General features: G+C 50.5%; 1 protein-coding gene across 2 annotated transcripts; it reads right to left on the reverse strand.

Moving 5' to 3' along the window:
* Positions 1 to 4,130: 4,130 nt before the first annotated feature.
* GPATCH4 (G-patch domain containing 4) lies at positions 4,131 to 8,905 on the reverse strand. Of its 2 annotated transcripts, none has more exons than XM_081963524.1 (8): positions 8,840 to 8,905; positions 7,766 to 7,959; positions 6,597 to 6,670; positions 6,037 to 6,129; positions 5,283 to 5,387; positions 5,096 to 5,190; positions 4,945 to 4,995; positions 4,131 to 4,571 (listed from the first exon to the last, which is right to left on the reverse strand). In XM_081963524.1, the coding sequence occupies exons 2-8, from the start codon at positions 7,878 to 7,880 to the stop codon at positions 4,310 to 4,312; spliced, it is 795 nt and encodes a 264-aa protein (XP_081819650.1). In that variant the 5' UTR covers positions 7,881 to 7,959; positions 8,840 to 8,905; the 3' UTR covers positions 4,131 to 4,309. The 2 variants fall into 2 exon arrangements, with proteins under 2 accessions (XP_081819650.1, XP_081819649.1); XM_081963523.1 differs by lacking the exon at positions 8,840 to 8,905 and adding an exon at positions 8,638 to 8,829.
* Positions 8,906 to 12,576: the final 3,671 nt, after the last annotated feature.

Consider the following 12,576-nt stretch of genomic DNA (forward strand, 5'->3'; position numbering starts at 1 on the left):
GCGCTTTGCTGATGCCGGCAGATTCTTTGTCTCCGCGGGGATGCCGAGGCCGCCTGAGGGCCAAAGCAGGGAAGCTTCTCCGGAGGGCCTGCAGTGGGCCACGCCCGGCGGAGTAAAGGCCGCAGGGACTCCTTTGCCGCCTCAAGGCAGCCAGGCGGGAAGGCCGTTCCTTGGGTCTCCCTTAAGCGCCGCCGAGGGGCCGAAGCGCGAGGCTCCCGCGGGCTCTTCTTCCCTCAGATTTGTTGGAGGAAGCAGGGAACCAGCCAATCCCTGCAAGTGGAGAGGTTGAATGCAGGCCCCGCTTTGGGGAAGGGATTTCACCCGATGTCCTGGGGGCGCTGCTCCCTCCCTAGGGGCCGTTTTCTCGGGCCTGGTGACGTTTGATAACTGTCGGTCTGTATTTCCTGAAGCTCCTTGAGAAAAGAACGTGGCTGCAATAGCTGAGACTCCTGGACCTTTTCCAGGTGGAACCCAAAGGAGGTCGCCTGCCTTGGTTGATCAGCTGGAGTGGCCCCACGAAAGGCTCCTCTTCCTGATCCGGCTGCCTTGGATAGCTTGGGTCACGGTGTCCTTCTGGACCTTCTGTGAAGCTTGGGATTGGGCAGCAATGCAGGTGGGGCCCAACAGGGGATCCCAGGAGGTGGCTGGGGGGAGAGGTGGGCTCCTCTTGGGTGCGGGGTGCCACCAGGCTTGACACCTGCCAGCGTGAGGTGAGGATTCATCAATCCTTTGAGAGCAAGGGATGCAGCTCCACTTTGGGGAAGAGTTTCTGGGTGGGTATCTGGAAGCTGCTAGGAGCTGGGTGGGGAAAATAGACCTGAGATTGAATCTCAGCCACACTGCAGAGCTGTGTATTTGGAAGTCTGTTGATTCAATTACAATCTTAGCTTTCATCCTAGACAGGATGGTGCCAAGAAATGCTCTCTCCCAAGGACTTCATGTAAACAGGAGAGGATTAGGGTAGAACTACATGATTCCTAGAATCAAAATGCAGTTCTCTGTTTGAAGTAACCTGCATCACCGCAAGGTCTCCAGTGTCGGGGGAAAAACACCCTGAAGAATAATGAGGTCTATGGACCGGGCTGATTCCCTTCAGCATATCATTTGAGATGTTAAGAAAATAAAATAAAAGTCTTTGAGAAGTATATTCTAATTAATAAACAAACTTTAATACGAAAATAATAAAAGTAAATAAAACAGAAAGATAACTAAATGTTACATTTTGATAATAAAAGCTCCGTCTGCCAACTTGGCAGCCGGACAAAAGAAAAGAAAAAGCTCTGGAATGTGTGAAGCATGCGCAATAAATCACTTTCAGATAACTTTGTTTTATGACCTGCGCAATAAAGCTTTCTCAGTTTAACTCTTCAGTGTCAGTTTCAGTCAGTTCATGTCTAGCAAACTTTTTAACATCGTGACATCCAGAAGGTCTCTTCACTTTAGTTTTAGTAATTTCCAGAAAGCCAAAACTTTGGGGTAGCCTCAGTTCAAATGGAGCTATTCCAAAATACACAGAAAAAATACCATTCATTGGTCTCTATTGAACTTACCTCATGGAACGGGGTGGCATGTTGGCAGTTTCTCCGACACCAATGAGTTGGGTCAATGAATTCTGCATGGAGATGGTGATCCTGAACATCCCTAGGTGAAGTTTGCGAATGGAGAAAAGGGCCCTCTGGGGATGTGAATCCAGAGTAAGCAGGCCATACACTTATAGCCTTCTGGCTCTTCTTTCAAGTCAACCCTTGTTTATTTCTCAAAAAACCAAGCTTTGACAATGTGTTGATAGTAAGACAAATAGAAATTTAAAAAAAAATTATGCAAAAAAATTGGAAGTTCCATTCCCCACTATCCTGTCAGAGCTGAAGAAGCTTCTTGGATGACAAGCGAAACGTCTTCAAAGAAAAAACAAGAAAGTCCAGTTGCCTCCTGAAAAAGCATCTCTGGGGCAAACATGACCTGGAGGACTGAGAATCTCTAAAGACTTTTAGAAGAAAAGGTAAATTTGTAACTGCTCTAGAGAGAATATCTAATGCTACTTCATTGTATCTGCTTGCTTGCTTTTAGCTCTCTATTTTTTTCCCTTTTATCTTCCCTACACTGTTTGGATCTTTGTTTTTAAAAAGCTTTTAATAAAATTACGTGCACACCCCCCCCCCCTGGAGTTAAGACTTCAGCATGGCTGGGAGATGGGAAGCATTATTGCTATTTTGGATACCTCTCAGCTTCTTAGCAGCCCTGCTGGAGCACCACTGAAGAAAATCCTTCATAAGGAAACACTTTAGCCACAAAAGAACCAGGTAAAAAAATGCAGTCTCCTTCTTGGTGGCTACCACAGCAAGTCTGGCCAGTTGTTTGAGCAATGGACACTGGCAACCACATCCTGCACAGTTGTTTTTTTTATGGGGACAGATGTGTTCCTTTCCAAACGGAACTCTTGAGCTGCAGCCCCTCCCCTTTTTCCTAACAATGGCTGCAAAAATGGAAATTGGGCTGATGCTGGAGACAGGCTTGGCTGTGGGCCAGTTTCCTATTTATTTGTGGTTAGGATACCTTCTGGAGGCCAAATAGTGCAAGGGCTTTGCCTCTGAGTTGTGGGTCTTGCTCTGAGGGCCCACCAACCCCAGAGTGTCCCATGAGACCCGGCTTCCTTGACAACCAGCAAAGGCAGCACTTGGCATTGTGAAGATCTGCCAGACCTAGTCAAATCTGAGAAGCCTCAGCAGCACAAAGTAGAACAGCTGGCTCAGGCCCAGCCCAAAAAAGATTCTGGGAAGCCCAGCAGATGAAGTCCAGGTTGGCTACTTCTGTCCATGGAGTGTGTTTATGTGTTGATGCAATGTCTTCTCAAAAACATACAAGCAACAGAATAGTCCCCAGGGCAGCCAGAAAGGCCTTAACCATCCTGTCCCCTGTAGGGCTGGGAGCCAACACTCAATTATCCCCCACAAATGGCCAGTGCAGGCTAAGCCATCTGAAGTGAGGGGAAAAGGAAGTTCCGATTTATTGGCAAATGCCAGCTGAGGATGGTAAGTTGAGCATCAAGAGCCAAATTTGCCAGAGACCCATACTGAAAAACGCACATGGAGCAGAACAGAACTAAATGAGATCTAAGCTTACTTCATGAACTGAATGTAGGACAATTAGCAGGACTGTCTCCTGTCAGTGGGAGGAGGGACTATTTGGGGGTCTTATAAGAAACATGGTACAAACCTCCCCAAGCTTGTTCAGGTCAGCGGATTCAGGGCCAAGTAGGCATGCACCATATCAACAATGAACTCTCTTCATCCTGTTTAATCCGATTGGTGTGACTTCATTCTGCATGCCCAGATAGTCATGCTGTGAACTATAATGCAGGACTTTTACAACTACAGATGCCCCTCGTTGATTTGAGGTTGCAGGCCGAGTATCCACTTCGTGGTGCCTGGCCCAGGTCTTCCGCAGCCACACATCTTCCTCCCTCAGTCGGATCCAACTGGGCACCAGACGTGGCAAGGTACACAGAGACGCTTGGGGTGTGTGCCACGAAGAGCCCTCTGCGTGTGAGAAATAGGGGCACTTTGCAGAATTCCTGCCACCTTTTTAGAGAAGCCTGGGGGGGGGGGATTGCAGGTCAGTCCTGCTGCTGCTGGCGATGCACAAGCAGTTTCAGCTGTAAGAAGCCACCTAGATGCCACTTTTGTGTGCAACTGTTGGGGCTGTGTTGAGTGTTACTGCCAGTTTAAATGAGCCCTCTCCCCATCCCAAGCAGTTGGGGTGTGTGTGTGTGTGTGTGATTCCTTGCCCCTACCTGGTGGAATATTCCCCTCTCCACACTGAGGCACCCCCCACCTGGCCTTTTGAAAATGGTTCTGCCATTTCACTTGGGGGGGGGGGATGTCACGGAGGAGCTGCGGCGTGGTGGTGGCCAGCGTTTATGCATAAACCTTTAATGTCAAATTCTCACTATCCTTGCCTCCATTTAAATGTTTTATATTGTTTTTCAAAATTTGATACTTCAATCTTTGAGGGAACAAGAGATGCTGTCAGAGGAAAAAACAACCCCCCCCCCAAGATGAACATGAAATCGGTGGGCAAAGGAGTCCTGACTTCCAAGCCCTCCAGGGAAGCTCAGCAAGACTGTCTAGATGTCTATTTATGAAAAATATATATTTATCTGTACACTTTTCAACCTCAAGCACTCCTTATTGGAGGTCAGCCAGTCCTTCGCTGGACAAGACAAGGGTTGAGAACACAAGTGAGGCTGGTGCAGGGCTGAAGCCCCCAGCAGTTCTGCTCCCCTGGCTGCCACAGTCAGCCTGCCGCCTCCTTAGTGCCCATTCTGCTCCTTGCCATTCGCCTTCTTCTTCTTCTTGGCCTTGGTGCAACTTCCTCCAGCTGGCTCCTCTCTGTAGCAGCCCCCTTTGCTTCTTTTATGCTTCTTGGCTTGTGATGGGCGCTGTGGGTCAGGGCAGCCACTGGGGGCCGTCCCTGGTCCATCCTTCTGCTGGACAGAGCTAGCCAAGAAAGCCTTTTCCTGCTCTTCCAGCCGGGCGAGCTTTGCCCTCATCGTGATGCCGTGCCGAGCACCCCTGGAAGCAGCAGCAAAAGGGAGATGTTGGGCCACTCAAGCTGCCAGAGTGCGGAGCCCCCCTTGGTGTTTGCGGGCTTGGGAGGCAGGAGCTGGCAGCCCTGCCTGGCAACAACACAGGAGGGGCCAGAATTAAGGGAGGGGCTCATGTCCACTGAAGAGCCACAGGGGCAGAGGGACTGGGCTGCCCTCCCTAGCCCCTTTTGTGAGGGAACTTCAGTGGAGGACCTGAAGTAGCCAGGCCAACATGACAGGGAAGCCCAATGGGCAAGGCCTCCCCCCCAAACCCTTTGTCCCTAGGACAGAGGCCTGCTCCATCTGTTCAGAGGGTCTGCCTTTGCCTCTGGGTCCCATCCACCCCCCTTGCTCCTCACTTGTGGACTGTTCTTCCCCCACAGGCCTGGAACAGCTCCTGGTCAGTCAGCCTGCAAAAGAAAGGAAGGGGCGGGGGACCGACCTGGTTAGCGTCTGCATGGCTGGGGTGGGACAAGAGCCAGGTGTCTCCAGGCCCCTCCTCAGCCTCACCTCCTTGCCATGGAGAGGTCCAGTGTCTCCTCCTCCTGGTCTGTGGAGGTCATGGGGTTCGTGGGCTCCTCTGTGCCAGATATCAGGGTGGCTGCCTGCAAAGGAGGGCAAATCAGGGGAGTCTGGCACTGGTCCCAGGAAGGCTCCAAGCCGAGGATCTCCCGTGGCTCCCCCCCAACCCCGTTACCTTCACAAAGCGGCCGTAGAGCATGTCCCCCTCCTGGGCTCGGCATGGCTTTGTCCTTGGGACTGGCCCCTCCCGCTCAGAGAGCTTTCTCACCTGGACCCCATCCTGGGGGAGAAATGAAGGTTGAGAGGTGGGGCTATGCCCAAACAAGCCTTCCAGGCCCTGTCGCTCGTGAGACTGCTGGAAACCCCCAAGGGCTTTTCTACCCCCCATTGATTTGCTCCACAGAAAACAAACTACACACAGGTCAACAAAAGAGACAGCTGTGTTCAATTGCTGTGTGTTGTTCTACACAATAAATCAATTTCTACTCAACAATCAGAGCTTATAGTCCACGCATGGGTTTCTCTGTGTGCTGAATCACAAAGCACCCGACTTCATGTTGCCCTTACTGAGCTTTTCCTGGGCCCCAAGGGGGGACACACATCGCTGGAGGTGGCTAACAGGGCAAGAAGATCTCATCCCCGCCCCATCCAGCCCTTTGCTCTCTCTATTCAGTTTTATTATAGCTCTTAGTTTAATTTTTAACATTGTGCTGTCTTAATCTTTTAACTATTTTTACTTGTTTCATAAGTAAAAATGAAAGCAGCCCAGAGTCACCTTGTAGGGGAGATGGGCAGCAAAGAAAACCTGAATAGATAAATTCATAAACCTTGTTGGCGCAGGGTCACTCCATGGCTTAAGATCTACAGCTTCAGTGGCAAACTGCCAAACCAAGCTATCCCTATGTCCAGCCCAGCCTGTGGCCCCTTACCTGTTCAGCGTCTACTGTAATGTTGGCAGCAGACGAGTTGAAGAGATGGTCCCACCAGTGGTAGGTGAACTCCTCAGCTGAGTCATGCCCCACCTGGGTCAGGAGGAAGCAGGGTCACAGATCTGGCCTACAAGCTTGAAATGCTCCCTGGTCATTAAGGACTTCTCATGCTTGGAAGGAACCTTAAAACAAGGAGGTCACTGTCCACCACCCACCAGATTCTCCAGTGGCCCTCCAGTTTGTCCCCACCCATCTAACCAGGAATTCCATGCTAAGCATAGATAATTCTTTGCAGATTTTACGTAAAATCTGGACTATGGTGCGGTAGGCAAGTGTAGAAGCATTTTACAACTCAAGAATATGAAACTGGTGATCCTCAAGGCCGGACTGTACTTATTTGGGTAACCCTGGCAGGCAAGAACGTGCTTAGGAACAGACAAAGCGAGCCCTGAGTGCCACCATAGGACAAAAGGTTGGCTTTGCTCAGAAGAGGCAAAGGTGGTTTCGCTGCCTCTCTAGGCGGATATCCCCTCTCCTCCCAAAGTCTGACCCTTCCTTACCCCAGCTGTGTTGCATTTTATTTTGACCTTTAGGGCTTCAGCGATCCCGTTTTCTCGTTTCCCAAGTCCTTTACCTAAAAGAAAAGAAAAAAAAATCTTCCTTCTTTTCATTAAGAAACACATTGAAGTGAACCTAAGGAGAAAACGGCAGCTCTTCCTTCAAGGAGCCAACTTGAAGTATGATTTCTGAGCTAGACCTACAATTGACGGTGGTCCTTCACTTTCAACCATAATATGGAGGGGCATTTCCATTGCTATGTGAGGCGAGTTTTGCCTTATTCTATGATTGCTTTTTTGCTGCAGTTATGAAGTGGATCATAGGTTGCTAAGTGAAACCAGCTTCCCCACTGACTTTGCCTCTTGGAAGCTGGCTGGGAAGGTCACAAATAGCGATCCCTTCATCAATACACGGCAGTTGTCAACTGCCTGAATTCTGCTCAAATGACCCCTGTGGTGGTAGAAAGTGTGAGGACCAAAGCCAATTTTTTCAGCACCAATGTAACTTTGGAGGGTCGTTAAATGGTCATAAATCAAGGTCTACCAATATCATGTCATCCAATCCATACTTAAGAGGCTTGTTATTCAGAACAAACTGTCAAACGCTTTACTACAATCAGTCAAGATACGTCTTTATAAATCCACCTTAATAATGCCTGTGTGGTTTCAAGGACTTCCAGTCCAGTCTCTTGATTATTTGCATCAGAATTATCGTAGCTAGGATGATTAACGTCAGGCAGATTGAATGATGGGAAGAGTTAATCTTTTGATAAAAAAAAGGGGGGGGTTGTTTGAACCATATTTAATGAATGAAATTCCAGAAATTTGCACCTAATATGCCACAAGAGACAGAGCGTTCTTGGCACTTTCCTGGCGCTGTGGGCCCTTCCAATTCAGCAAGATTTGTAGGAGTAAATTTATATGGAAAGCAGTAATCCAGAAAATCATTTAATTTATCCTTAGATCCTTATTTACTTAACTATCATATTTGTATCAGTCTTTTCCTTATTATATGGCAAATCTGGCCCAGAATATCTATTCAGCACCAAGTGACCCATTTGTTGCCCAGAGTTGCTTTTGGTGAGATGAGCAGCTTTGATTAATAAACAAAACAAAGTTTCTGCTCTACTTAAGTGTGGAGAAACAAACTTAAAACAGGTGAAGCCCTGCACCTTTTTTCCATCCGTGCTTCTTCAACTGCTTCTTTGCAAATTCCAGCCCTTTGCTTGTGGGCGGTACTGTCTTCTTCTTCTTCTTCTTCTTCTCCTCTTTCAGAAAATCACTCATGATTGAACTGGATAAACGCCCAATGAAAATCCCTAGTTCCAAAGCCGACCAGTCCTTATTCTGCCTCCATGATCACCAGCTGTTCGAAAGAGAAACACATCCAGTGAGGGAGAGGCACTCAGTTTAGAGTTGCAATATGCAGCCACGTATGATGGGATCTTAAAACAAAACGCCTAAACAACACTGTCTTTATTTCAAGAATGTAACAGCAACACCAGGAACCCGGCTTTGATTTAAGTCAATGTGCACAATTATAAAATACAGCATACACGTTTGGGTTATGTGTGTTGGGCCTGGTCTCTGGGTGTTATGTGAATTTCGTTGTATGTGTATACTGTGTATATAAGTACAATGACAATAAAGTAAAGTAAATAAAGTAAATATCCTTCTCTCATGTAGAAGCCAGAGGCTGATGGTTCCTGGTTTAAAGAAAAGTTGCCCTGGACAAATCTTGGAGGAAAATATCTGCGTTTTCTCTATTGCTCAGTTGCCCAGCAGAGCAAACGGCAAGAAAGAGCCCGCAGTCGCCCCTTGCCATCTTTCAGATACAAGCTCTCCCGCCTTTGCTTTTTCTCCTGAACTTCGGGAGCCGGGAAACTTATCAGAAGGCTCCGATTTTCCTCTCCCGGTTTCCAGCCCAACATTCTGCATTAAACCAGGCCCCTCTCTGCCCAGGAGGCTCCTTCCCTACTCCGAAGGCCTCCTTTTCATTGACTTCGCCGGGATTGAGGCCAGAGATTCCAATCCGGGCACCCACCGGGGGGTTTGGAGCGTATCTGCCGTTCAGGCGGGGTCGGCCTCCGTTCCTGCCCGGGACACAGGCGCGCCTCCTGCCGTGGATGCCAGGCAACCATCCTTCCTAGCCAGCAAGCGGCCTCTGGGAACTGGAGTCCCGTCCGGCCCTGCACACCGCTTGCCCCAGCCCGGCCCGGAGCCTAAAGGCGGCTCTCGCCGCTTACCCCGCTCGGCCGCGTGGTCTCTCTCTCTCTCTCCGCTGGGCCCGAGGCTTCCGGGAAGGGCGGGCTGGGGCTTGCGGGGTCGCCCTCTGATTGGAACGGCATAGGGATGCTGCCGGAAGCGAGTCTTCGGATTGGCTGGAAGGACTAGTAGGCGCGATAGGCCCGAAAGGAATCTTCTCATTGGCCAGAGACGGTGTCCATCCCCGGATTCTTCAGCACGCCCGAAATAAGCCCGCCCGTTGGATTCACGTAAGAGGAAATAAGGCTTCGGATTGGCTGGTGGGAATCGGAAGCGCCTGATGTTCCGAACAGCGCCCCTGCAGGTGTGGAGGATCGTTGCGCAAAGAGTCGGCGGGGGAATCGAAGCCGCCCGGTGGCCCCTAAAGGCTGGCTGGATCAGAGCCGCCTCGGTTGCTGGGGGACTGCGCTGGAAGAAGCCTCCGAGCCTTCCCGGCCTGACGCGCCGACTCCTTCTCCACCGATTGGGAAGAGCTCCGCTCGGTGTTCAGAAGCAGCGCCCCCCCCCCCCGCCTCTGCCTCGTTGTCCCAAAGGGGCTCCCCCCCCCAAGAGGCGCCTGGACTTCCCGCTTTTTCTTTGAAGACGTTTCGCTTCTCACCCAAGGAGCTTCTTCAGCTTCTTGCCAAAAGGTCTTCAAAGAAAAAGCGGAAAGTCCAGGCGCCTCTTTGGGGGGGGGGGGAAGCCCCTTTGGGGCAACTGGAAGGCTGAGAATCTCCACAGGCACCTGCCTCGTTCTCTACCCGAGGAAGGGCCGCCTGGCTACCCCGGGAAACGGAGGCCGCCCGCGCAGTAATTTGCTTCCCAAGGCGGGAGACGGTCAGCCCGGCCTTTCCTCGGCTTCAGCACAGGGCCGCTCCGAAGACGCCAGGCGCCAAAGGCTCTGTTAGATCTGGGCAACGAGAGACAGACTGCGGACACGAAGTAACTCAACAGCTCATTTTATTAGTAGTAGTAGTGATCCAGCTTGCTCTGTGGTCGGAGGGTTCCCCTTTTATAGGGATGAGGCACGCCCATTGACCAATCAGAGGAATACCTGTTTCCCGCTGTAGGAGCGGACCAGAGGGAAGACTTATCTCGATATATGTTAATATCTAACACCCCTCCCCTCCTAGATGGGACGTTGCGGTAGGTGACATAGTCCTTTAGGTAGGTGGGTGTTTGTCTTGCTCGGGAGGAACGTCGGAGTTCAGGTTGTGTTGAAGTACTTGCAGGACTGGTTTCCTGTTGGTTTGAAGTAGTTGCAGGATCGGGTGCTTTTTCTGTTTCGGGAGGTCTTGCGTTTTCGATGCTCTTTTCCCTGGTATCTTGTTCGGCTGCGATGACGGGGGGTTGCTCAGCGGCTGTGATGACGGGGGGTTGCTCAGCTGCGTGCGTGATGTCCTGTCCCCCGCTTAGCTCGCCGGTGTCGTCGTTTCCTGGGATGAAGTTTCCCTGCGGTTGTCTTTCTGTGGACAGGAAACTTTCGCCCTCATCCCTTAAGTTGGAGTGTGCTAGGCGACCTCGAAGCTGATCGATGTGCCTTCTCCAATTCCGCCCATCTTCAAGCTCTAACAAATACGATCGAGGGCCCATGATGCCAATGACCCTCGCCGGTATCCACAATGTCCCCCCTGTGTAATTTTGAGCATAAACAGTGTCTCCTTCTCTAAAAGATCTGACCTTACTTGTAGAGTCTGGGGGAGCCGAGGTAGAATAATTCGGGTGGAGCCTGTCCAGGTGAGACCGTAGGCGGCGACCCATTAGTAGTTCAGCGGGGCTTCTACCCGTCGTTGCGCTCGGGGTAATGTGTTGAATGAGGAGGTAATGGTCAATGCGTGTTTGCCAATCCCCCGGGCCCATCCTGGCGAGGGCCTCTTTCGCGAACCGCACCATTCTTTCTGCCTGACCATTGGACGCTGGATGGAATGGCGCGATGAGGGCGTGTCTGATTCCCAACCCTGCTAAAAATGTTTCAAACTGCATGGCCGTGAATTGGGGCCCGTTGTCCGATACTAACAGATCTGGTAGACCATGGGTGGCGAAAAGCCGCCTAAGAACCTTTATAACTGCCTCTGCCGTGGTTGATGTCATTAGGACTACATCTAACCATTTAGAATAAGCATCTACAACTATGAGGAAGGTTTGACCCTGGAATGGCCCTGCAAAATCAAGATGAATGCGTGACCAGGGTGCCTTGGGTTTCTCCCATTCTGTGGCGGGCGCTTCCGGGGGTGCTGGTCTCGACTCCTGGCATGGGTCGCAAGTGGCCACCCACTCCTCTATTTCTTTGTCCATATTGGGCCACCACACATAACTTCTCGCTAACGCTTTCATTCTCACGATCCCCGGATGACCCATATGTAAAGCATTCAATACCTTTTTTCGTAGAGCAAAAGGAATAACAACTCGATCCCCCCACAACAAACATCCCTGTAACACGGAGAGTTCGTCCCGTTTAGACCAAAACATTTTGAATTCCGGGCCCACATTTCCCTTTGGCCACCCCCTCCATACCCAAGTTTGCACTTGTTTTATTAAATTGTCCTTCGAGGAGAACCTTGCAACATCGTAAGAAGAAACCGGTCCCGAATCCAAACAGTCAATGAGCAATACCGGTACTTCTGGAGTGGGGTCTGGCAAAATGTCTGGTAATGGGCAACGGCTGAGCGCATCTGCGTGCCCTAGAGTGGAGCCCGGTCGATGAATTAACTTGTAAGAGTACGCAGCCAGGAAAACAGTCCACCTGGTCATACGTGGAGAAAGGGAGACCGGAGTGGGGCGATTTCCCGCCAAAAGTCCTAACAGCGGTTTATGATCAGTAATGAGTTCAAAATCGCGGCCGTAGAGGTATTCATGGAAACGTTTCACACCTGCAACGGCAGCCAATGCTTCTCTGTCCATTTGGCTGTAGTTCCTTTCGGCCGATGAAAGAGTTCTGGAGTAGAAAGCAATGGGTGCTTCTTTCCCGTCGGGCATCCTGTGGCTGAGGACTGCTCCAACCCCGAAAGGCGATGCGTCGCAGGTCAATACCAGCGGGAGGGTTTGACTGTATTGCACAAGTAGTGAGTCAGTGGTGAGCAGGCGCTTTACCCCGGCGAATGCTGCAGCTTCGGCTCGACCCCATCTCCATGGTGCGTTCCTCTGGAGTAGACGGTGTAGTGGCTCAGCAACGGTCGCCTTCTGTCTCAGAAAAACGCTGTAGAAATTAAGTAGTCCGAGGAAGGCCTGCAACTCGGTTTGATTTCGTGGTGTGGGGGCGTCCTGGATTGCCTTAATTTTCTTTTCAGTGGGGTGAATTCCCTGACCATCAATTCTATAACCCAGGAATTCTACGCTAGGCACGTTAATTTGGCATTTTTCTTTTTTAAGGCGGAGGCCCTTCTCTCTGATTCTGGCCAAAACAGATCTGACTCTTTTGTTTAGTTGCTCCTCGTTTGCAGCGGACACCAAGATATCGTCAAAATATGGGACGACTCCCGGTATCCCTTGCAACAGCCGTTCCATGACGCTCTGGAACAATCCTGGAGCAATACTTACGCCGAATTGTAGCCGGTTGCATTTAAACGCTCCTCTGTGCGTCACTATAGTCTGGGCCTCCGCTGTGGCGCTATCTACTGGCAGTTGCTGGTAAGCTTGTGCCATATCTAACTTAGCGAAAACCTTTCCTGGCCCCAATGAGTGCAATAGGTGCTGTACTACGGGCACCGGATATGCGCTCTGTTGTAGCGCGACATTAATT

This window comes from Natrix helvetica (genome assembly GCF_964273705.1).
Source record: "Natrix helvetica genome assembly, chromosome: 10".
Lineage (NCBI taxonomy): Eukaryota > Metazoa > Chordata > Lepidosauria > Squamata > Natricidae > Natrix > Natrix helvetica.